The sequence below is a fragment of the Corvus hawaiiensis genome, chromosome 7, assembly GCF_020740725.1.
Source record: "Corvus hawaiiensis isolate bCorHaw1 chromosome 7, bCorHaw1.pri.cur, whole genome shotgun sequence".
NCBI lineage: Eukaryota > Metazoa > Chordata > Aves > Passeriformes > Corvidae > Corvus > Corvus hawaiiensis.
The window spans coordinates 4,874,212-4,900,552 of record NC_063219.1 but is presented as its reverse complement, the minus strand read 5'-3'; the positions used below and the strand labels follow the sequence as shown (position 1 = coordinate 4,900,552).

Sequence of the window (26,341 nt, the reverse complement as noted above, 5' to 3'; positions counted from 1 at the left end):
GTGGAACCAAATAGTTATCAGTCCTTCAATTTGCTGTGTCCGCAGGCCTGGCCTGTTTGGGCATGTGAAAGGTGAGTTACAATGCACTAGAGAAGACCAAGCAGGCCATTTTTAGGTCTCCCATGGCTACAATTAGGATTGTTGACTCTTTAATATTTCATGGTATTGTGTGTGGTATTTTTCCTTTTAAGTTGCAATTACAGAAGGGTTGCAAACAGTCTGCTGCCCTGGGGGGCCAGGCCAGGAGGCTCAGCAGCTGCAGCTAGGCAGGTGTCACCTGGCAGCTGCTGAGGCAGTGCTAGAGCTGGTGCAGCCCTTCTGAGCCTGGGACCTGTGAGGTGCCCCAGAGTGAGAGCCACTGCCCTTGCTAAGCAGGAGGAGCTAAGGCTATTTCAGACACTAGACAAGTGTCTGAAATGGCTGAACTGCCACTTTTTTCTGCATGGTTAATTGTGGTTTAGGTGAACAAACATTGTTGCTTCCTGTTTCCACTTGCAACGCCATTTGGGAACTAGCAAAAGAAAAATGGAGCTGTCTGGACCTGTTGTACTGAGAGATACTTCAGAAGAGGTTTGCCAAAGCAAGCTTGGCCATGAAAGGCTATAGTCCCAAGAGCTGTTGGGTGTGTGTTAGAGTAGCTTATCCATGCTTCTGGAAAGAACCAGCATAGAGTTTAATGTATGCATGGACAAACAGTCACAGCTCTGGTAGCTAAAATGCAGGCTGGACAGCCACCAGCTGCTACAAAAATGGTAGTTCAGGATGTGGAGTCTGGCTTTTCATGCTGTTGAAAGTAGTAGGACAACAGCTCTAGTATACTAACTTCCTGCAGTTGAGTGTAAGCTGGATTGAAAGGGTAATCAAACTATTTTTCTGCTTTTTTTCCTAATTAATTTGGGGGCAACATCCAAGTTGTGCTAGTTAATTGATGGTACTAGGCTTTGTGGAACCATACGGTATTTTCTCTGTTCATAGGTTGTAGTCATTTTGTAATTGTTTTAAAGATGGTAAATTTGCACCTGCATTGACTCTTGGGTTAGGAGTCGTGTGGGCGAGATGTTACACCCACAAAGTAAAATTACTTAATTGCTTCCTTCTGTCTGAATCCCACCAATGTGGGTTTATGCAAGTGACTCCTGCTGCAGCAGCTTTTACACATCTAAGGTCAAATCTGCTAGTGACCATGTCCATGAAATCACAGTAATGAATGATTCTTGTTCTTTAATGCTTAAGACTGTTTCAATTTGTCACCTCTATACATTTACAGAGTGATCTGTTTGGGGGCTGTTGTCCTGCTCAGTAACAAGCCCTGAGTCGCAGGATTGGAACTGAGTGCTGACACGAAAACCCAGAGAGCTACTTGCATGGTCTCCCCGGGGCTGAATAAACCCCAGGTCCATTAGATGCTGCAATCCTCTGATACGGTTTCAGCAACAAGGGAGAGCACAGCCTGTGGTATTGAGGCACGTGGTCTAGAGTGGTCCAGAGTGATTGACAGCCCAGGTCTGTCTGAAGTGGAAAATGGGATGAAAACAACAGAGCCAAGTCATGCTGGGCTTGCACATGTGCTGCACAGAGTGGTACAGCCCACAGCCCTGAGCGAGATAAAACACTACAGGAGACACACACAGAGCTTAGTTTTAGTAGGGTTTAAAGATTCTTATTTCTACTTACATTCCATTAAGGTCCTGGATGCAGAGATGAAGCATTTTAAATCCTCACAGCAGCAGGAAGCAGAACATAAGAGGTGTTTAAAAAAATGCCTTGATTGAACATGGTAAATAAAGTACATGGGAAATGGCTTTGTGCAGCTGCAAACACTCACTTTCATGCGTGGGGGGGCCTTTCTGCATTATGTTTTAACTTGGTATTTCAGAGTCTTTGTAATACCTTCAGCCACAGCAGTAGGAGCAGCACTAACAGCTGTTCCACATCTTAACAGCCAAAGAGAGGTTGGGTTTTGTTGGGGGTTTTATTCTTTTTAAAACTTTGAAAAGGAAAGAAAATAAGTAGGGGATTCTGCACATTTTATGGCTTCAAGGATGAGCCTGGCCTTCAGCCCATTCCCACAACAGGTATAGCTTCCTCATTACGCCAGCATTCATGCAAAACTGAACTGTATGGAGGTGGGAGCCCAGCTGTGCCAGGACATGGGCTGCAGGCAGTAAACCAGAGTACCAGTGCTGATTCCAGCTGCATGCAGTATAGGGAGAAATGAAAGGAGACGGCTGGTCCTGGAGTCAAGTTGAGTTCAGCAAGTTTTAGCAAGTTTTCTAACCCTGTCCCTGTACTGAAATGGGGCTGCTGAAAAATCAGGTGCCTCCCTGTCTGGAGCCAAGACACAGAGTGGAGACAGAGAAGTCAGGGCACAAGTCTGCAGCTTCTTGAGAAGCATCTCACTTGCCATGTGCCCACAGCACTGCCCACCCGGCCCTGCCAGATGGAGGGATGCTGGAGGCAGGCAGGTGATGGGGGAAATGCTGCCTGTTCCTGGCCCCGCTTCCCACTGGATTCTGCCTGTCACACGCACATATCCTGCTCAACTGATGGCAGAGCCCTGTGCACCACCACTGCATGTAACAGCCCTGTGCTGGCACCGTGGGAGGAGGAACAGCTCTGGCACGGTGCTCCAGCAGCCACAGTCTGCTGTCACAGGCCTAGCCAGCTGAGAAGCAGCTGTTGGAGAAAACATTTCTGCCAGAGGTGGACTGGGGTAATGACCAAACAGATGTTTTGCTTCTGTCTTGTGCCTGTTCAGCCTAACTACCCTTTTTATTGCTGTCTCATGAAGCACTAGCAAGTTCCCACAAGGGCTGGCAAGAACATACAAGAGAGGACACAGCAACCACGGTTCCCCTTGCTTGGGCCACTATCCGCCTCTACAGCCCCTGTAATGGACAAGGTACCCAGCAGCTGCTTTAGCCCACACCAGGGCTGACCTCACAGCCACACGATGGTTTGGCACCGCGGCTGGGACCTGAACTGCAGTGCAGCGATGCTCTGCAGTTTCCCAGGCTAACCAAACTGGGATAACCCAGCTCCTACGACACAGGGGGTCTTTGGCCTCCTTTTTAACACCCTTCTGTTTCCACCCTCCAGTAAAGAAAAACCCTCCCGTAAACTGGATTGTATTTCCATTTCCTGGCAGCCCTCTCAGGACATGGAAGGCAGATGGCCTGGCTGGCTGGTTTACTTAGTCTGTCCCCTCTCCTGAAGTGCAAGAATTCTTCCCTCTGCCCCAGGTATCAGACAACAAAGGAAGCCCATACCTTACAACAAAGCTGGGTGAGAGCTGGTCAGATCAGGCTTCCTAGGGAGTAGATAAGGGTATGGAAAAGACTTGCAAAACATCTGAGACATGAACCTTTCAGACACTGTTTCCTGGAAGCAGATGCACATACAGGGCAAGAGAGAGGGCAACACACTGCTCTGTACAGAGGCACTGAGGCGGCCCTTGGCCTCACAGCATCAGTGGAGCATCAGTACCACAGCAAAGGTGCAGTGGGTTTGTAGGCCAAGCAGGGCTCTGTGCCAAGAGGAAGTATTGCTGCTACTTCTTCACTTCTAAAAAGCCATCAAATTCAGACTATATACAACATATATAGAAATAACTTTTAATTAAAAAACCAACCTTGCATCAGAGATTGTATCAGACATTGAGGCAAGATTCAAGTTTAAGACAAACCAGTGTTAAAAAAGTATTTTAAAAAATAATCAGAATGTGCAATAAACTACAATGTAGCAATAGGTCGTAGTGTTGAAACTTTACTGAACTGTTTTCATATGGCCTGTGTGTATTTCCTGTCATTTTGACCAAAAAAATAAATTGACACTAAAGCTGGGTCATCTGTCCAGTGCCATTCCAGATATTACACATGGAAGAAAACTGCACAAAAAACAGAGACTCCTATTAAATTGCCTTCAACTGTCCTACACAGAAAAACTGCCTGTTGATGGATTATATGTACATTCAATGTTTAATCTCTGTTAATACCTCTTGGGATTGCAGATACATTCCAAGCTATGCTATTAGGTGCAAGTTTAAACAACTTGCTTTTGTTTTCTCACTGTGAATACACTGGGAAATGAAAAATCTATCCAGAATCACAATGGAAAGCTTTGGGGCTTTTTTTTTATTGCTCTTCAAGACATCAGTCATCTTTTCCTTTCCAGCTAGTCACCAAATGTTGGCATACTTACTAGACTCTTACAAGGCACTGTACAGAAATTGGAACAAGACTTTAACATATTAAAGCAAAGTATTATGAGCCTCATTAGCTACCCAAGGACTAAGGAAGTAAGATGAGCCAAAGCACAGTATTCCATGGGGTGTGTCACTGATTTGACCTGACCCCTCTTTCTTCATGTCTCTCCCTCCCCACAGGCCCGAAGCAGAGACACTGCTTTCCAGGTGTGAGATACATTGACTATGGCAATGCAGCGGGCTACTTCTACCTTATTGCTTGAGGACATCAATATGAAACATGCCCTGGCACTACTGAGAGCCGACTACACAACTTAAGCTAGATGCGAGGCTTCCAGATCCTCTGGTTTGAACTGCTGGTTCTCACCTACCCTTACCTTACACATGCAGTTAGGTTTTTGCCCCATGGTCATGCCACACAAGAAAATAATCTGAAGCTATCACTTATCCCCACTATTTTCAAGTAGTTTTTCTGTGTTCAGCTGAAGTTGTTGGATAAGGTAGGCAGCATCTCCTGGTGCACCAGAGTCCACTTGAACCAGATATGCATTTAAAAACAAACAAACAGTAAAGGATGATTATTGACAAATGTGGCAATATGACAACAGAAAGTGAATGGTGCCAGCGATTTATGTGCTCCCACTCCCAACACTGGGAATATTAGACTTCCAGCTTGAAATAATTACTTTCTCTTGGGGTTCAGGAAGAAGAAAGTGTTGTCTTTGGGATTTATCCTGCCTGTTACAAAGCAAGAAAGAAAATATATTATATGCAGCTAACATAAAGGTTTTGAATTGTGCTGTCATATGCTGTGTGAACGAGAAATTTTACCTTACACTTCTCTCCACCTTAATTGGCTTTCTTAATGAACCACATTATTCCCTGTCACCTTTGTTTTCTTGTACTGTTGCTTCCCAGGCAAACGCTTTTGCAGTCTTCTGACTCCTGGGTAGATTGTTTTCTTGGCAGATAGCCATTGTCTGGCAATGCAGTGGGTGTGCCTGGAGTGCAGGGAGAGTCACTGGGGAAAGCTGCAGTTGACACTTCAGTCTGATTTGTTACTTGATCTTGGCACAGTAAAGCTTCTACCTCTTCATCTTTTAGTGGAAAGACTCGAAGTTCCCACAGCCCAGACTGAAAGGAAGAGTAGGAGTGAGGTGGAAAAGGGTATAGAGGATAAAAAGGGATTTCAGTTGAGTCTGAACTGATTAACTCTGTACAGAATCATCTCCTATCAAGTAACAAACAAGTGTCTTTCTTTACAGTGTTTGCAGGGCTCTTCAGATAAAGAATAACAACACTGCTAGGCACCAAGATGTAAGCTGGCTGCATAAGGTTTTGAACTAATAATAGACCTACCCTTGAACAGGCAAGGAAACTCTTTTCCACAATGCCAGACCATCAGGATACCTGACCCCCTAACGATCAGGCCTGTCTGGAACCTTGGCCAACACCCCTGAAAAAACCCCAGCCTGAACCCAGTCCTTCCATACTCACCTCAAAAACATGTGCCATGTGTACAGAGCAATGAAACTTTTACCTGTTGACAGATCTGGCATTAATTTACAAAGCACAGCAATATAGTTCTAAACAGGAGTACTACGTTCAGTGCACATTAACTAAGGTGACAGCCTGAGATTCTGATCAGTGAGACAGGAGAGTATCTTCAGGTTTCTTTGTTGGCACTGAAGAACTGACCAGACCTGGAAGCTATTGGAAGCACCCACCTTCTCTTCCTGGCTCTCCCTGCAGAGTGGTGCCATCCCTGAACATACAGAGCTGTGGGCTTCCAAAGTTGGGACAGGAGCAGGGTCAGCAGCGCAATGGTCTTTCTGCACCGAGTCCTGGCTGTGTCGACCATCAGCATTTTTGCTGTAAGATCTAGTGCAGAATTAGAAATGAGTTTTAAGAGCTACTCCCTGCCCTTTCACATTGCCATGAGCAGTTCACATTTTCTTTTCAGATGTTCTGTTTCTTCATACACGCTGCCTCCATTCTGCTTGTTTAAACCAAAAGAGCAGAGGAAAACGGGTGTGATTCTTGACAACCTTGTTGGCTGGAGCCAAAGCAAAGCACTATGTGGAGGAACTAAGTGGATAAAAACGGGTGGGACAGGCACACTCTGGCTGTAGACAGCTAGTAACTGGTCCCACTCCTGCATCTTGCTCCACAGGCTCACCAGAACTGTGATTTTGAACAAGAGGAATCAGTGAGCCACAGGCTGTTCCACTCGGGAGAGCAGCATCACCCACTGGAGCCAGTGGGGGGGGTCCAAACTGCACTGTCAGCACTGTGCCAGTGCAACTTGAGACACAAGTCCTTGGGCTCTCCCTTATCACTTCTGCTCTGGACTCAAGTCCAAAGCACTCAAAAATGTAGTAAGATTAAAAATTTTGACCTACTTCTAATAGAAATTTAAACTAGATATGAAATAGTGGCATGCATCTGAAATGCCAGGTGGAAGCTTGACCTTGCTCATGTCAATGAGCAGTTTACTTCTGAATTCAAGCAGCACTAAGATTTTACCAAGGAGTTCACAGTTTCAAAATTAAGGCACATACAGAACTTTTTACTTTTCAGTACACTTTCTGAAGTTGTGAGGTTTAGGTTCAAAATTGCTTAACAGAATTCCTCAATATGGCTTAGCTCTAGTTTTATCCTGCATTAAAAAAAGCTATCTTTGACTATTTATTCCTAGTGTCATGGTTCACTTTCAGCCAAGAGTAGACACAAGCATATGATAAATAGCAGAAAAAGTTATCCCAACATTTATAGGCTGCTTTTTGTCCTGGCAGATTGTGAAGTGATTTATGGGAATCATTGTCTCAGGGCCAAACTGCAAATGCAGCTTTATGACATTTGTTCTGATATACACTACTTTTTGCAAGACTTTTAGTGGTTCTGTTTAAATCTGATGAGTTCTGCACCAGATGGCAAGCCTGTGAGAATGAACACAATGACTTTCTAAGTGTAAGGCCCCTGGCACAGCCCAGAACCCTTCAGTAACACATCTTTGAACACTGTGGAGTTTCATCTGAGTCAGGTGAGGGAAGAGGGACTCATGATACACTGGGTGGCTAAAGTCATAGTAACTGGGAGTGGCAGTCTAGCAGAGCTCTGTGTTCAGTGAGGGAGGAAGGTATTTGTTTAGTTATGCCAGGTCACTAACATGCCCAATTTCTGTTAGTATGCATGCCTCAGCACTGCCTTCCCTTTCCAGCCACTAAGTCAAACATACCTGGTACTGTCCCTGATGAGTTAATTAATGAATGGTGCCCTCATTTTCAAACTTCTCTGTGGCAGCATTTCTGACATTGCTGTACTACAGCCCACACCAGGTTCAATAGGAAGGCTCTTATCAAAGCCAATACACCTGCCTGCTGTTCCTCCTGGGCCAGCGGCTCTGCTCCCAGAGTGACCACCTCGCACGCTCTCTTTCTTCGTACTTTGTGTGACGCAAGGAAAAAGCTTTGTCTGACAGGTCTTCTATCTGTAACGAGACACAGGGAGAGCTGTGCTGTCATGAGCATCACTAAAAACAACACCAGCCAGTATTCTATATAATTCTGCAAAGGTCTATTCAACAAACAAGAAGAGGCAACACAATGCATGCTTGCACTACAAAGGCACACTTACATGCATTCAGTTTACGAGAGCTCTGGTGTATGGAATGCTGTCACATTAGCTTTATTTCTTTACATGTCTGTGGTTGATCTGAATGCATATAGAAATTACATGCCCTCCATGCAACTAACACATTTTTCTCTATGGTGAGAGGCAGAAAATTAAGAGGACAGGTATTCATTTGCAAATCAAGGCAGTGTTAGAGGTACATAATAAAGACAGGCAAAAATTCCAACAGTTTCCAGAGATTGCTTTAGGAGGAGGCTGGGCGGCAGCAGGATTTGCCAGGTGCTCTTTAAGCACTGAGAAATAGGTTTGAGATCACCAAGGACTTTGATAACTCCACAGAGAGGAAGTCGGCGAACCTGAGGTGCCACATTCCTGCTGCGAAACCAAGCAGAAAATGGCTTCTGCTTTGAAGAGACTATTTCTTACCCATGACCCCCAGTACAGCTTAAACCAGCCTTAATGCAAGTACTTTACCTGCTCATAGTAAAACAAGAGCCAGCTTTTTAGGTAAAAGATGTAACTATTGCACCCGACCTTCCCTGTGAAAGTACCATCTGTGTTTCTCCAACGGCAACACACCAGGAAGTTTGTTCCTTAGCCAGGGCTGGCCAAGGAGCACTTTGCTACCCCTCCCCCTCACTCCTCGATGGCAGGGGAAGCTCTTGGCTGGACCCCTCCAGTACAGCTCACAGTTGTTTCAAAGTGCTCCAAACCATTCAAAGTTCACCTAAAAAAGCTGAGGTTGGCAGGAGCATTTGAGTGCTGCAGCCATGGACTTTATGCCAGCTAGTCCTAACTCAAAAGCTGAGAAATTCTTGGAAAGAACAATTCCTGATCACAGGAGCTGTGAAGATGCACTGCCAGATCAGTCCTAGATAAGAATCGTGCTAATAATTGGAGGGTCATGGAAAATAAACTGCATTTCTTTTTCTAAAGCAAAATCCTCAGTGGTGTTGTACATGTAACACCATTAATCATCCAATTGAGCCTACAAAATAGAGAACCAAATGCACGGTCCTCACTGCAGTGCCAGTTAGTGCCATCAAGACACTGGCACTGCTCCACTTTGTCATGTTTCTGTGGAAGCCATCCCCGTATTAAGTCTCTTAGCACCAAGGTGGTTCACAGTCATTGGCAAAAAGTACAATGGCAAAGTATCCCAACCAATCAATATGATCCCAAAGGCTTCATTTTGGTTGGAATCAGACACAAGACCTATTTGTAGAACTGTGGCTGCCCAGGTCCTCCTCAGCCCAGCACTCGACAAGAGCCGTCAGACAAACAGGCTGCTTTGTTTGCTCATCTCATCACTCCTTGCTGAAGGCTCCTTCATTGCTTTTATTTATTTATGTTAAACACAAACCACTTTGTTAGCTGCTGGTTTCCTTTCATGCAAGTGAACTTAATGGGCTTCCTCCTCTCTCTCAAATTCACCAGCTCTATCACTTGGAGAGCATCCAAATGGGGCTACATCTCAGTTCACATTTTGTCTTTCCAAGGTCAATGATGTATAGCATGAAAGTGAGAATTTTATGAACTACAAAAGTGTTATTCCCTTGGGGAAAATTCAGGATTTTTCTGTGCTCAGACTTCCTTTAGAGTAGAAACAAAAGATAATTTAAAAAAAAAAACTTAAGAATTTTAAAATGCTTTTCTTAGCAAATTGCCAAAACTTACCATGCTGGGAAGAAATTTCATTTTTAACAAGCTGCCATTCAAAAATCAAAGTCCACATTCCTCTCCAAGTAGAGAGTTTTGAAAAATACAGAAATAAGCCTCGTTTGTTTTCCATAGCTGGTGATGGCAGATTTAACCACTTGTTTATTTAAAATGAGTTTACCCTATTCTTTTGAACACTAAATTTTCTTATTTAAAAATTATTCTCTGTTCTATGGATAAAAATTTCATGTTGTCAGACAAAAGGTCTCTCTTCTTGGTTCAGTACAGCCTCTGCCCCTCCCCAGCTTTGTAATGCTTTATGTATTTCCTCTAACAGCTTTAGGTTAATTTAAAGTTCTGTAACGGGAGAAATTTGGTGATTTTTCCTCACTAAGGTTAGTTTGAAAAAGGACAAAGGAAGTGTCATTCCTCAGTGGATGGATCTGGCAGTGATGTTGAGAGAAAAGACTATGGGGAAGGCCTGTTTGTGAGGCATGTCTAATGATTTCACCCAAAGAAAAATAAGCTCTGGATCCCCCCATGAAACTACAATACACTGTGCATTAATGTTGAATAGCACCAGGAATATTTCTGAAAGGTTCTCAAAACAACAAAATCTGTGTTTCACTCTTTGGCTCCACAGGAAACTCTGAGTCATAGGCCATGAAAACACTTATACAAAACTAATTGCACAAGGAATTACTCCAAAGAACTTGTCATTACTAAAACAACTACAAAATAAACTCAAATGTTACAACTGTGCCTTTCCAGAAACTTTAACCTGGACAAAACAAATCAAAACAACACAGGAAAACCTGTGCCACACCCTCCCATGCCTTAAAGCAATAAGACTGCAAATTCATACACACAAACCAGGAAACTCAAATGTTCTATTTTCAGAAAGTATTTTTAGAGCAAGTAATAGAGCAGACATTGATAGTAGATTAACTTTTGCATTGCCAATTTTGTTCTTATAGGGCAAAATTTCCAGAAACAAAAATGCACCCACAAAAGGTAAGCTTTTTGTTCTCAAAGACACAATGAATATGCCTGACTCCCAGCAAGTGCTGAGATTCCATCCTTGAAGTGCGGCTAATGTGGAACATGACAAATTGGGGACCCCGCATTTTTTTGTAACTTAGTAAACGTTGGGTGCAGGTCTATTGCATGGATACGGGTTGTTGCATTGAAAGCCTCTAAATGAAGACAGAAGAAGAAGAAGACAAGGAAGACAAAGAAGACGAAGGCGATGAAGAAGAAGGCAGTGAAGAAGATGATGATGAAGACGACGATGAAGAAGACGACGAAAAAGAAGACAAAGAAGAAGACGAAGAAGAAGAAGGAGGAGGAGGAGGAGGAAGAGGTTATCCAGTGGCCGAAATTCCTGACTGCTGCTTGACACAAGGACAACTCTGAAGTTTTAAATTTAGCTATGCAGAAGATAGAGAAGTAAAGAAACGATTATGTAGTACCACAAAAAAATTTTTGAAGTTGTGTCATTTCCAACACCACCATAGGCTGCTATGCAGTGAAATAAAGAGCATTTTATATAAAAGCAGAAAGTATATTTTGCCTTCCCTTGTGTTAGATGAATGACCTACTGAAGCTTGCCTTGACTTTAGCACATGGAGTGATTTCAAGAGTGTCTGCATGAGTGCAGAAAATGCCAACAGGTCATGGTGCTGTTTCCTCATGTCTTTTTACTCAGTAGCAAATGTAACTCGGCTCAAAGCTAAAGGAAGTTGAAGAATTATGATCAATCACCTTTTCTCAGTACTCTGAAAAACATCCAAACTAATTAACATGATCCCAAAAGAAAGGGGGAAATTGGTAAAGGATAATTTACACAAACAAGATCTTTAGCATTTTTCTCTTGTCCAGTATCTCTCCTCCTCATTCTACCCAGCAGCTGATAGATGATACAGAAGCAGTGGGCCACAGCGGGAGGCAAAGCTGCTGCATTGTTAAGTTATTTCCTGGCCAGAGGATGAATCACACAGGATTGAGTCATGCCAAACACAAATGTACTGGGAGGGCTACTAATTCAGACATTAGCCCATGAGCTTCAGAGAGAGACCTTGAAGTCCCTTCAGCAAAATACATTAAAAGCACGAGACAAGTCATCTTTATGGGATCTGAAATCTAAACAAGAAATCCACTGAGTCCAAGCAAGCAAGTCTTGAAGCCCTGAATGCAAATCACTTGAAATTCTTCACTCCCCCCTAGATACCAGGACAAAGAGAGCAATGAACAGTAGATGCTCAAGGGGCAGTGTGCCATTGCTACCTTTATTAGTTGTTCTCCAAATGGTTTAATTAAATATCCTTGCAGGAGAGTTCTCCTGTGTGTGGAATTTGACCTTCTTGTTAAAAGGAAGAACAGGCATGTTTCCTGCTAGCTGGGATGGTACTAACCCAGAAGCCGGTGGGTGGAAGTGACATAAATTTGACCACAGATTTCACAAGAATTTCTCAATTACATTGGAAAAGGCAGGGACAGAGTAAGCTTTTCTCTTCCTTCCAGCCCAAGAGTATGCTGCCAAGTAAGTGCAACTACACCAGGTAAGGCACTGAGACCATGATGCTCTCCTAAAGGAAAGGTTCTGGAGCAGGTAGCTACAGACCTAGTAAACCTCTGAGGAAGCTTGTGCTTTTGTGGAGAGTATATTTTCTATCCCAAAGGAGTGACATAATGATTTGTTTATTGAGTTTAATGTAACCTTCTGCACTGCTACCTAAATGGCATCTTTTTCTGCTGCTGTGGCAACTAAACTCCTGCTGTGGAAGTTCTCTCAAATAGCAGCTCAAGAACAGATATTGTGGATAAAGGCAGGAATACAAGTCCTACAGTTACAATTGGTGATAGTGGCAGAGACTGGAGGGAGATTAGAGATGTCCAAAGGACACCTGAGAGATTTCTGGAAAAGTAGCCGCAAAAAGATTGAAGGACAGAAAATCAGCCTGGAGACCAGACCTGCTGATATATTCACCCTGAGGTTAGGAAATGCCTCAAACCCCTGATTAGGGGAGAAAGGGACCCCCAGCTGCGAAGTCCATGGACATTCCCTGAAGAAAAAGGTAGATTCTTATGTCTGGAGGAAGCAAAAGTAGCCCATGATGTGCAAATGTAGCTCAACAGGCAGGCAGGAAATGCTGAAGGTTATGTTGTTCCTGACAATGCAGAAAAGTTTGCTCCCAACAGGAGGGTTGCAGGAAAACAAATACTGAAAAGGAAACTGAGGAAACTTGTTGGACCCACAGGCAAGATGCCTAATTACCATTTGAAGAGCAACATGCCATAGGAACTGGCCATGGAAGGAGAGGATGAGAGGGAAGGACAGCACTGCACCTGCACTGTAGCAGGTGGCCCCAGAAGACAGTCACACTGGAAGAGGCAGTATTAGAGTGCTCAGGAGCACGGTGGCAGAGCCTGACCCAAGGGACCCTTTGGGAGTGCTGACTGCGCAGCAGCAAGGGACAGAAGAGCCAGGCAAACAATGAACCAGGAATATTAATGGTATACTTGCATTTCTATCTTCCACTGTATGGATAAGACACATTTTCACAATCTGATACTTAATACTTTATTTTTGAAACTTGAAATTTACTGGGACTTGTATGAAGTCAGTGATTTCAGAAAGTATGTACCAATTACCCCAATTATATATTGTATCTTAAATAAACCTTGTGGTTTAATTAAAATACAGCCTACCTCTTCTTCATCTGTTTGTGATTTTTCTAAAGGTTGAAGTTTAACAACTCTCCAGCTAGAAATAAGACAAGGAAAATCAAATTAAATTTAAGGTGCGGATAACAGATGGCTGAAATTTGTATTCTTCTTTCCCAACTTGGTATCTAACCTTTCCTTTTCCTAACACAGTCTTTAAGATATCCAATACAGTTGTAATAATATTTTTCAACTTAAAAGACAATTAAAAAGCAAATACGTATTATGGATTTAAAGAACAGAACAAGTATATTTAGCACTTCAGGCAATGTGCTACTAAGACACTGAAGTAAGCAGAGGAGACCAATTACCCTGCTTTTGAGATCTAAAGATGTTCTCTTTCTAAAACAAAGGAAAAAAAGGTCTATAGAATAATGGATTAAAGGCCTACACTGTATGAAAAGAAATAAACCTATTCTACTGCATCAGAATGGCTAAATTTTTAGAAAATATGCTAAATCCATTTCTGTTTAATTCACTGAAAATAGTTTACTACTTTCTTATGAATACACAAAAAAAGACAGCAATCTCCAAACAACCATTCAGAGCTTGTCAGCCTGATGTCATACTAAAGGCCCTAACTACAATTAAGATTATATAAATCCACTTCTATTTTTAGCCAGTCTGTGCATCTGCCACACCCCTGTGTATTTCAGACTATTTATCCTGTGCTATCAGCTATCCAGTGTTCCCACCACTTCAGTCACATGAGCTGAAGTGCACAGATAAAAACCCAAGTGCATGAAAGATCATCTTAATATTATAACATTTTCTAACTCCGTCTTAATTGTATTCTTAGTTAATGTTCTCATGTTCATTTTCATGTCTTTGCAATTAAGGAGGTTGTGAACAAACCTTGGAGTAAGGATTTCTTTGTACTGTAGTTTCTCCAACTTTGATGGTGCTACCAGGGACATGGGAATAACAATGTTGTCTATATCATAGGAGCTCTCACTTCTCAACCTCCTCCTGGAGTTGTGCTGAATAATAGAATCAACACAAGAGAACATCAGCCCAAATCATAGGAAATACATGCTAGCAGAGAAACATTAGAACTTCACATGGAGAAACCCTGAAATTTAGAACAGTCCGTTTCCATTAAAGTAATAATTTATCTGTTCTTTGATGATGGTTGACTCAAGGGAATAAAGGAGTGTGTGTTGTCTGAACTATGTGGAATGCACATTTAAACTCAACTCTGCATTAAAACATGACAACTTATAGAGCACCAGTATACCACCAGGCCTAGCAAAACCACGGGACCTAAATCTGAATATTGTTGTGAATTTTGCATGAATTCCAGTAAAAGAGTGTGTTTTTGCAGGGACTTCACTGAGCCAGAGTTCTGCTGCTCCTCAGCAAATCTATATACCAAGGACTTTGCCTGTATTTTTGCTCAAAGAGTTTAAAATCGCAAACTGAGACGTAACAAATTCTGTGACTCTATTTATATATATTTTATATATAAAATGAGGCCATTTTCTATAGCTGCACCAACAGAAAGGGCCATAAGAGCCCTAGAATTGTGTACATAAACTGTTCCCAGTCTAAAACTGGGAACATAAATCATGGTGTATTTAGTGAAATTTGGGGAAAAATAAAAAAAGAAAGGCAAAATGCCAATAAATCAAACTTACACTCCAGTTATATGATCTGAAAAATTCTTTTACAGCAAGTATCTGTTTTAGAAACACCACATACTCAATCTGGAATCAATTAGTTAATGTAATCCACTTAATTCACTGTAAAAATGCTCTGCATTGTCATGTGACACTGAATCAGATGTAAAAGATATGTGGCTTTGGATTAATTTGCACAACTCTGTGTTGGTATTTCAGTTGAGACAGTGACACATTTTTGATTTACCTGTGATGAAGTGCTATGAGTGGGCCGAGACATGGCACTGACACTGCTCGTGGAAGCAAAACTGTTGTGGGACTCAGGCTCTGCATGGTGGAAGGAGAATGTCTCAAACTGAGTGCTACTTTCACCTGTCATAAAAAATAGCAATAAACAAGACATACCAGCTGTTGGCTATTAGACTGCAGATACTTTTCCATACAGTTATAGTAGTCATTTCTAGAAGCCCACAGTGAGCCACTTACCATTTACTGGATACTAAAAAAGCCATCTAAATGAACACTTGCTATTCATCCTGTCATTGTTGTTCCACAAAACTCATCCCTCTTATTCTACGAAGGATTTCTTCTCATGGAATCAGCTTCATATGAGCAAATCCTGACTCTTTTTCAGGAGCTGTCATAGACTAACAACACAGCAACTGCCATCTGACTTAGATGCCCCCTGTTCCCCAGCAGCACTTCTCTAGTTGGGGTGCATCTCACAAGTTTTCCCTATTTCTTCCTTAATAAATGATAATTCTGGCAACAAGAGTAACAAACAAAATCAGTTTAGATCTCCAAACCAATAGCGGTTTCTTCTGATTCACTGCTCCAGACAAATTGTAATTCCTGTTTACTCCCATTCAGTTCCAGCATAAGCAGCATTTAGGGGGATTCAGAATTTAACCACTTGTTCTGCTTTCCTTCTGTATCTTAATTTCCAGTAAGAAAGGAGAACTCAGACTTAATATACCAACAAACAAAAAGAATGAGTGTATTCCAACATGGAAAAAGAGGTAAGACTGATCCTAAAGACTGTATTGCAGGCTGGGTCAAGGTCATGAACTCCCGTCTCCCTGACAACACAGCTTTTGTTTTTGGCCTTGTTCATGAGGCTGACCTTCCTCACGGTTAAATTCTCCTAGACAGAGCCCAAATTAGGAATAAATATGTAGTACTACACCCATAGGACTAATAAGCTAGAACTTGTGCTCCTACTCATGAATGCACCACAGAACAGTTTTCTGGCATTGGGAGACTATGATCCTCATGATAAAAGACTACTTTTTTGGTTCCATTTATAAAAAAACTGAATACTATTGTCAGAAGACTAACGGTAACTTCAAAAAGTTTATAGCAAGACGTTTTCTCTCTTACTAGTGCTCCCAAGTAATTCCAGTTGTTGATCTCAGTGTTCATGACTACACTTACAGAAACTGAGAAACACTGTGTCAGCGTCCACATCTTGGGGACCAGCAAGTGGTCAGGGGAGCGGGTGGCACGGAAAACAGGATCACTGGTGGTGAAAGGGGATAGGGCACAGCACCCTGTTGGAGACAGGCACAGAGTGTAAGAGAAGCCTGTACAGCAAAGGCAGGGCTGTACCGCACAAGGGGAAGGATTCAAAGGACAACCCTCATCTAAATCCAAGGCAGTTTTCAGTGCGCCCCCGAACAGCTTTTATTCTGTCCTAAAACTTTCTAATTAATTGGGTGGTCTTGGTTTGGGATTGTGGGTTTTGGGGTTTGTTTTAATCCTAGATCATAATTTTTTATTAATTAATCTCTGCAGTAATTCCTGTATCTTCACCTCTAGTGAAAGATTACACTATCAGTTTTGCCTGGATATGCACCAGCAGTTTATTTTTCCACAATGTTAACTGATCATTTATAACTTTTAATTCTTTCCTAAGAGAAATTTTAAACTGATACGGTTTCCCCTCTTTCTCAGTAACTTATTTTCTTCAAATGTCTTGTGAAGAATTTTTCCAAAGGTTTTCCACAAGTTACATAAATGAATCTGTAACAGAATCTGTCAGGCTTTACATTCTAACAGCCTGGAGAGGTAAGATGCCATTTATCTTTGCAGTGGTAAGCTAAATTTTTTATCCTTACATTATCACATTATTCTACAGAATTTCAGGGCACTTCCTATTAATTTACCAAGTGCTGAAGTAGAGGCTTAAAATAGAAAGGCAACAAGGGTAAAAACACAGTAATAACTGGCTATCCTCAAGTCCTCTTAACAGTCTGGAAGGGATCCAGAACCACAAATGACAGTACACAATGAATTAAATATAGTGGACCAAAGATGCCACAAATAGTAAATGTTTCCTTGGGCATATGATTTAACAGGTAACTCTGTAATTCAGTCTATTTCACTGACTACTGTAAAAAAAACCCTTTCGTATTAAGAATGACACCCAGTATTAGAAGAACACAGCTGGACTGCTGAGCAGTTTCCTTTAAGAGTACTCCAAAAATAAAATACAAGAAGCTTGTCTCATTCTGTATGTACATTTATGAAGAAAGATGATTACTATGCTTTAAAATAGCAAATTATTTTCATGATGTTCTAAGTCCATTTCTTCCTAAGTTTCGTAACAGTATCCTTTTTGGAGATAACTTAAAATTAATTCTCAGAGCCCAGTGGTATTCATACAGTACATATTTTAAAAGATGTAGTGCCCTCTTACAATACTGTTTTTCTCTTACCTACTGCTGTCTCACTTAGATGCCTTTTCTTTCTTCCTTCTGACAGCTGGTCAGGTGTTCCTAACACCAACTGAGATTTGGAATTAGACAAACAGCCACTGCTCCATTGTTTGACAGAAACATGTGGATTTTGGTCTATAACAGAAAAACCATGTATCAAGTTGAGAAATTACTTTTCATCGGTACAATTTACAGGAAATCCCAACTGCTGAACTATTTATAATGTAGAAACCCCCAAACTTCTGATAGGAATCCAAATAGTAACAGGACTGTAGTTACTAACTCCCCCCATTTGTAGTGTCCTCCTACAGCTCTGGGGGATCACCTCAGTGCAATAAAGGAGAACCTGACACTGTGGTCTGAGAAGAGACTCCTCTTCCACCTAAAGCTACCTTCTCCGATAACCTGCTTTGTGACAAGTTTATAAACTTCACAGCAGAAAATACTGACGAATGAAAAACGGCCTTGCAAATACTAAAATATTTTGCTTTACATACCATTGTCAGCAGATACTTTAAACTCCCCTCCCAAAGATGAGGTATCAGCAGGTTCTCCTTTGATGTCATCCTTCCTTAATAATGTTTCAAAGTATATGTGAAGAGGAATATCTAATCAAAAAAACAGAAATCCAAAGGAATAAGGTCTCTATTAGAAAGATGGCAACCTCTGAGCCAATGAATTATGCAACATCACTAGAGGTCTAGGCACTGATTCACCCAACACATTCAATATAATCTGTGAGCAATATTGCTAAGGACTGAAACACACTCTGGAGGATGCTGAGTGAGAGTAAGACTCGGGTCTTCCCTCTTGACCAGCTCCTGAACAAAACCCAGCACGGCAAAGAGCAAACAGTGCACTTTTCCTGTAATGTGAAGAGGCTTCAGGTCAGCCTTTTGGGTTCAATTAATGCTTTTGGAAATTGTTACTGCTGGGAGCCTATAGGTATTTTTAAGGTACATTCCTTCTCTGTCTCCCTGGAAAAGTCTACAGCAGGGCGTCGGAGTTCTAATGCAGAATTAGCCTGCAAAACATTTCAAGTGAAGGAATTTACCCCCTGTTGTAAGGCAGGAAGGCTTTTAAGAAAAAAAACGCCTCTCTCTGAACAGCCTTTCTGGAAAAAAAATTACAAGAATGAAGAGAAATTTAGTTGAAAAAAGTGTCAATGTAAGAAGTAGGCTTGACAGCTAGTACATTCAGAATGAGGACTGTGGGCAGGGCTCAAGAGTGGGCATTAAACTACATATAGTTATACACAGTCTTAGCCTCATGTGCCTTCAGGATGTGCCAGGACAAAAACTTGCAACATATTTTGCTAAATAAAAAGAACAATTTTTTTCTATTTTATATGGATCTAACTTGATTGTTTTGTCACAACACCTCAAGGTTTTTGCTGTGTTTCCTACTCTATTTCCAAGTAAAACAAAGAAGGTCTGAAATCTATATTAGTCACAACATTTAAGTAAAGAGAGAACCAAAACATTTCTTCTATTTTGTTGGGGTTTTTTTTTGGTTGGTTTTTTTTTTTTTAAACCTGGGGAACCACCTGGGTGACTGAGAGAATTTTTATTACATCCTCCTGTATCTTAGTCGAAAGGGCAGGAGTACTTGCATCAATCAATCCACCGATTAGGTGCAAAATACCAGAAACCCATACTTCTTAGATACAAACTACAATTTTCCAGTTATCAAGGTACAAGTTGAAGGAAGTGCTGTTATGTTAAAGGGATGCTGCAACCACTGATGTATCTTTAGGCAAGATCCTTGGTAATCTGGAAACTGTGAAAGGAAGACTTGGACATAGGGACAACTATGCTTCCAGAAGGGACTACACTAGTGAGCCAGTCCCACTGCACTATTTACTAGATTGTCTGCAAATTATGATTCACCTTTAAAGCAAACCACATGAAAAAACAAGGTGAGAGAACTGCATCTGAATCTTGAACTTGAATTCCTCCTGGCACACAAAAAAAAAAATCAAACTCCCAGAGTTCCAAAATGAAACAAATGCCAACAATGTATTTTAACACACAGAGAAAGCGAATGCAAAACCCTTTTCTTTTACTCTGCTGACAATTTTTATATATAAGGATGTGGGCAGAGCACAAGCAGTATTTTAAGAGAAGTTATTGCTCTGGAAGGGGATAACCAAGAAAGCTGCAAAGAAAACATGAAATGGCATCAGGCTACAACTTGGAAAATTTCTACCATGCATTTATTCACAATAATTCTTTCACATGAAAGAAAATGTCAAATAGACTAGTCTTCATGAGGAGGTAGAGACAGCAAAGCACACAAAGTAAAGCATAAATCTAGCCTCCTTCAAAAGTGAGAACTGCACTTGAACAGGACATAGTAGGTCGGTCTTGTACTTTTTCCCTGTCTCAACTATTATTAACAAGGCTCCTGGAAAAGAGAATGAATATTCCTTGAGAAATATGTCCCTGATACTGGCACGAAGCTAAAAACAGTCTTCCTCCTCCATCCTGGCAAAGTATCCAACAGTAGCCACAGCACAGTCCAAAGCTTTTTAGGTTTTTTATGATGACAAAGTTTTTTTTGAGAAAATAAAAGGTCAATATTCTTGCTACACACCCCAGTCTCCCGAGGTAAGAATGAACACAAGTGGCACAGACTGTCATTGAACAGATGTCTAAACTCCTGGGGTCCTGCTGGGGTCAGAGTCACAGGGGAAGCGATAGAGAGTGTGTGTAAGGGAAGAAAGATTTAGGTCATGTTTTTCTTACCACAATAGAGTTCTACTGACTGGGATGTTTGCTGTTGCACTCTTGGAATGAGTGTTCCATTTCTCCTATCTGCTCCTACAAGAATCTCCTCTTTAACCCATACATGGGATGCAAACTGCCAGAGCTGAGGCTTTCTCTGGATTTCCTGTCCACACATGGGTCTCCTCTACAGGCCAGTGACAAGTTCTCCAAAACCAAGCCTTAAGTTAATTCCTGACTTCCCAATATGAGGCTGCAAGTGTCTACACTGTCATTCTGAGAAGACAGCGGGTTTGATTAAAGATTCAAACAATTTCATGGCAGTCCCAGCCTCATCTTCAGAATGATTTTGTGGCAAAGAAGCCCCCCAGAACAGCATAATTCCTGTACTGGTCAGTAATTACCTGGAAATAGATTTTTCCTAAAACAAAAAAAATCCCACAAAAATTCAATCCCTTCTGCTGATAACAGCATTTAGGCTGTTATTTTCAAGTACCAAGTACTGTCAAGTTGCACCTGCACTAATTTTAGGGCTGAGTCACAGACAACATCATCTACATTACTGTCCAAGAAGACTAAAAAATCAAATGACAAGAAAGCATAAAACTTCAAAGATAACCAAAAAGGCTGACTATCACAAAAATAATTAGAAAACCTAAATAAAGATTTTTAGACCTACTCCAAAGGGCCTGAACAGAAAGAAAGTTACTTATGAAAACAACGCAGCCATGGTATGGTGGTGTGTTGGCAAAAGCACCATCTCTAAAGAACTAACACTGACTGAATTAGAGACACCATGAAACACCCAAAGCACACCTTTTTTCTGACCGGTCTTTCAAGGTTATATGCATACTGCTGGTATGGGAAACCTAGAAGGTGTGTTTTTCAAAAGTCAGGGTCAAGTCAAGATTTTCATTCAGTCTAAACTCACATATTTTGTCAGTGTGAAGTTTTCTGTTAAGAGAACTAAGTCCTAAAAATCATTGAAAAGACATGTTAGTCCATAACCTCTATAGCTGTCACAAGCACAACCACTCTGTTAAGAGCCATGGCACTACTTACCCGAAGGGAAGGATAAAACTGGATGGAAGGAAGAGTCCAGCTCTTGCACATAATCTAGGATTTTAGATTCTGTGCTGTACTCACTGCTGCTGAAAGTGGAGGCTGGCACCACATATGGCAACTGAGTTTTATACGGAAAGGAGGTATCTCTAGATGGCAAAGTCTGCAAGAATACACAGAAATAAAGGTTAACTTTTCCTTTACTCACGTCCTTCAAATTAGACCAGAAGAGGAAAAAAACCTAACAAACCAACAACTCAGTGAGCGACACTCTTTAATATGTGAACGGGAAGAATATTCCAACAATCTTCTGATAGTCTAAATATGACTTACTTCACTTCTTACGGACAACAGTGCACAATACAAAGGATACAAACTGCTCCTTCAGTTAGGACCAGGAAACAGCTGTCAAAGCTTTCAGATAAAATCTAACTGTTTCCAATCATTATTTTGCTCTATCTAATGACAAACTAACACCCCTTAAAATTTGATTCCAGGATAACAGGCATGATACAAATACAGAAACAAACCTAACACCAGACTAAATAGAGAAGTCTTGTTCATTTATCCCCGTAGTAAGATTCTTAGTATCTCTAGACATCTTGAGCTCACACATTTTAATGCAAGAAACTATACTGAACATTTTGAGCACAGTGTGTACTTCCACAAACCAAAAAGGTAAAGTCTTTTCCTTGTTATAATTTAAACATCAGATAAGCAACAAAACAAGATACACAGCAATAAACATGGAGAGGGATGCATTAAGAATTGATTAATAGGTAGTAAACAGGAATTACTAGAAAGAGGAGAGGTGCAAAGAAAGATTAATTTAGCTGCTTGGCTGCAAGGCTTGTTAAAGTATGGAAGGTAAAAGGATGGATGGCACAGAACTGGTAGATGTGAGGTAGCAGGACTGAGGCAAAAGGCAGGGTGAAAATGGACAGGAATAAGCAGCAGAGTCCATGCCATAGACTGAGCTCTGGAAGACTGAAGGAAAGAATTGAATGTGATGATACAAGACAGCAGCAAATAGTAGTCTGTGCTTCAGAACATGCTACAAAAAGTACTTCAGGGAAATAATGTTGCATAAGCTACTTTCTTACTGGATATTTGTGGTAGTAACCCCAAAGATACTAACATTTTTAAAGGCTTTTATAAGTCTCTAATATTTTGCCAAATGCTGCAGATCCTGCAAATGGGAAGGGAGACATAGAGACACTGGAGTACTTCAAGGGTCTCAAGCCTATCACTGTGCCAACAATCACATTTATCATCCCCCGGCAAACAGTTCCAGTGTAAAAATCTGTAAGAATTAATATGACATTTTCTTGTGACTTTTTATGTAAACATGTAGCATCAAAGGTAAGACTATCAAAGAACATTACTTGTATTTTCTGTACTTCTGCTTTCCAAATCTAAGAAAACTCTTTCTCCTGCCTGAAATAGCATTTTAGCACTGCCATTCATGCATTAGTGATGCAGTGATTATATCTACCACATAAAATCCCCTCCACTTAGTGAAAGCAGTCCTTCTGTCACATGGCATCAATATTCACAACCCACATTATCTCAGAAAACATTACATTAAGAAGTTCCCCTTTCTATCTCTTCCTTTCTTCTCAGTTGGTAAGTTCCCTATGTTGGTACTCTACCTCAGGAACTACTAAAATCAAGTAAGCATGTCATGATGCTAGAGCAGAGAACACAGTGATGGTGGGGGAGGTTCTTGTATTTAACTTCTTTTTCTCCAGGAAAACATTAACAGTCCTAAATCCACCTTGATCTCCATCCACAGGTGTATGCACAAGTACTTTCAACTTAGCTTGGAAAGATTTCTTTTCTAGCCCAGGACTCCTTCAAATTAATGTTATTTTCCTGTGACAGACACATGGGACTTTTCATCTGTTAAACTTTAAACACCCACAAAGTGTTGGCAGAACTGAGTCCTGTGTTTTGAATTACTAGAGGGATAAATGCTAAAGCAAACTTAATGTTTCCCATTATATGTGTTGGGGAAGATGAAACAGGAAAGCCTTATAAATATGATTGCCTGACAAAAGATTTTGGGAATATGAAAACTACAGGCAACATCGAAATGAAAGCCACTTTTGAAATACCAAGTCTTAGTTACTGAACAACTAGAAAACAATGGTATGGCCGACTGAAGGTAATCCCCTCTTGATGGAACAATACCCTCTGCTTGCAAGCAGGTCTAAGGGTCAGAGCAGACCCTACTAGCTCAGCAGAAGGGGTCCAAAGAGTAGTTTTTAGAAGTTAAGATGTAACACTCTATGGTAATATAAGAACTCTTATAGGCTGTATGTAAATGCTATAGGATTTGTATCTTGTATTAGATTGGTTAGTGACAATTAGAATATTCAGTACAGAAGATGATTTATTGTATTGTAACCAGGACTTCAGACATTCCTTTCCTTACTTCCATTCCACTCCACTCTTGCTCTTACACTCTCTCTCTCTCTCTCTCACCCACTTACTCTCTTGCTCTCTTGGGCCTGCTCAGAGCTGAGTCTGGCAGCTCTGAGCAGTGCCCCAATACCCACGCCTTTTACAATAAACCGACTGTGTCCCAAGACCTGCCTATAGAGATCCCTCGTCTCCGTCACCGTCTACGTCCGGCCGTCCGGTAACCTACAATATGGATCACTACATTAAAGCTTAAAGAGCTTTTAGGTAGTTGCTCTACCTCAATGCACTAAGGGCTTGCTTTTCAAAAATGCACAAAAGCATATTTCCTCTTGATATTTGGGTTTTAGAAATGAAGTAACTTACTAAATCTCTACTCTTTAAGCTGCAACAGCACTTCTTCTGCCTGTCCTTTTTTTTTTTTACAGAAGTGAATCCACATTACAGTAAATAAATCTTTCACTCATTCTTTAAAAAGAAATTCCCCAAAACTGACGAGTAAAATTACCTATTGTCTTGGGGTGACCTTATGATGTGTATCCCATATCGCTGCCTATGCCCAGAAATTAATTATTGGCCTTTCTATGCCTCTGAACTGAGCCTGAGAGGGGGAAGAAAAAACTGAGCAAAACTTCTTCAAAGCAGTTTGAAACTTGTTCAAGGTCACATAAAGATAGCAGGTTTTTTTTTTCCCAGCTGGGGCAGGGGGGAGCGAGGAAGCACCCGGCTTGCAGCTTTTCCAGTCAGCTTTTGGCCAGTTTTTTCCAGTTTCTTGTTCTCTGGAGAGAGACTGAGAGTTGAACTTTTCCTTCTCTGGAATTTCGGATTTTCTCCCTTTTCTACTGGACTGCCTGATTGCTGTAACATCAGAGCACATCGGGAGGACTTTCCACCGGGCACAGAGGGCCTGGCCCTGGGCCAAGCCCCAGCTCCGAGGAGACCAAAGGGAGGACTCGAACACTTTCCCAGGTTTTTCCTCTACAGCGAAAGATTTTACCATTTAACATTATTTTCCTTTCCCATGTGTTTGTCAAATAAATAGTTTTATCTTCTTCACTTTCCTTCGAGGAAAATTTATTTTTTTCCCGAACCTGGTGGGGGGAGGGGTGGTTGTGCCTTCTCTCAGAGTATATATATATTTCTAAATTTGGCCAAACCGGAACAAATTTAGTGGCGCCCAACTGTGTGGCTCGAAGGAAAGTGAAAAAACTTGTGCTAATTACATTTTGGGTTGAATTTACTTATTCTGTGTTGGAGTAAAGTAGTCACCATGCTGGTTGAGTTCATAATGTCTCTCTGGCTCGATGTACTCATGTCTTTCTGGTCCTTAGGCTTCATTGAGGTACTAGTGCTTTTTTGGTCCCTAGGGTTGTTTGCCTATCCACAACTTGCTCCAATCTTGTCCTTGATATGTAAATTTTACAGAGAAGGGAGACGAATCAGGATTTCTATTTTGCTGTGCTCAGTGATAATGATTTATAAGAAGTTGATAGAGGTACAGGCAGCTGTTCGACGTGTGTATGATAAGTGGTTTCTCCGTCCTAACCCCAGTCCTAGCTTCAGTAGCCTGTTTTGGGAATTTATTAGTAATTGCACCCAGATTGTTAGAGGAGGAGGAGACGGGGTTTCCCTTCCCTTTAAATTTGATAGGTTATCTTTTGAGAATGTTCAGTATCCCCTGGATGTTAAAGAGACCACCCTCCTGGTATTTAATCTGGTAATCTTCCTCTATATGATTCACAGCTTCTCTAGAATAAGAGCTCAGATTTCCAGGGTGACTGCTGAGACACCTGACCCAGAGGTGGAAAATTCTGAGTAGTGTGGGGAATGGGAGGACATCGGCCAAACCCTAAAGAAATTCTCTGACCCGATAGTTTGGGATTTCCCATCTGAACAAATTCAGAAACCAGCTGAGGTGGGAAAATATCTGAAAGAGAGATACAATGACAATTCTAATGAGAACAAGCTCCTTGCAATATGTTGGGCTTTGGCATATGCCTATCGCACACTGCAGCAGGTAGAGAGGCAAGAAGATCAATCAGCAAAGCCTGCAGACACCCCAGTCACTCAGGCTGCAGATAAACCAGACAGCCAGCCCAAAACAGATGGAGAGTCTAAGCCACTGACAGTGGCTCCTGTCACGAGGAAAAAGCACACAACCAAAACTGATCACCCAGTGAAAGATGATGATGATGATGATGCAGGGGAAGGGACCTCAAAAGATGCAGGGGAAGGAACCTCAAAACCACCAGCGGACTCAGGCACAGAAACCATTACTGAGTCCATGTCCATAAAGGACCTTCACAGCCTAAGAAAAGATTACACCCGACGGTCCGATGAATCCATAATAAGCTGGATGGTCCGTATTTGGGATGCGGCAGGTGATGATGTGATGCTGGACGGTGCTGAAGCGAGGCATTTGGGATCCCTGTCACAAGATCCAGTGATCGACCAAGAGATGAAAAGGGAGGCTAACTCTACCAGTCTCTGGAGACGAGTTTTGACAGGCGTGATTGAAAGATATATGTGTGGAGATGATCTCTACAGGCAGCAAACCCCGTGGAAGACCAC

The 26,341-nt window shown here is 41.5% G+C and overlaps 1 protein-coding gene across 7 annotated transcripts in view; it reads right to left on the bottom strand.

Annotated features, from left to right (window-relative positions):
• Nucleotides 1-3,600: 3,600 nt before the first annotated feature.
• The window catches only part of KANSL1L (KAT8 regulatory NSL complex subunit 1 like), a 71,318-nt gene continuing 48,577 nt past the window's right edge, over nt 3,601-26,341 (bottom strand). For 5 of the 7 annotated variants that reach the window (XR_007204810.1, XR_007204811.1, XR_007204808.1 and 2 more), the window contains 10 exons: nt 21,347-21,509; nt 18,056-18,166; nt 17,559-17,693; nt 15,089-15,213; nt 14,078-14,202; nt 13,208-13,262; nt 7,582-7,694; nt 5,932-6,085; nt 5,036-5,338; nt 3,601-4,942 (listed from right to left, as the gene is read on the bottom strand). Coding sequence is in view for 2 of the 7 variants with exons in the window: in XM_048309769.1 (XP_048165726.1) it covers nt 5,090-5,338; nt 5,932-6,085; nt 7,582-7,694; nt 13,208-13,262; nt 14,078-14,202; nt 15,089-15,213; nt 17,559-17,693; nt 18,056-18,166; nt 21,347-21,509 (1,230 nt within the window). In the remaining 5 variants the exon portion in view is untranslated. Of the gene's footprint in view, nt 5,339-5,931; nt 6,086-7,581; nt 7,695-13,207; nt 13,263-14,077; nt 14,203-15,088; nt 15,214-15,495; nt 16,392-17,558; nt 17,694-18,055; nt 18,167-21,346; nt 21,510-26,341 lie in introns of those variants that run through there. The other 2 variants (XM_048309769.1, XM_048309771.1) reach the window with 2 other exon arrangements.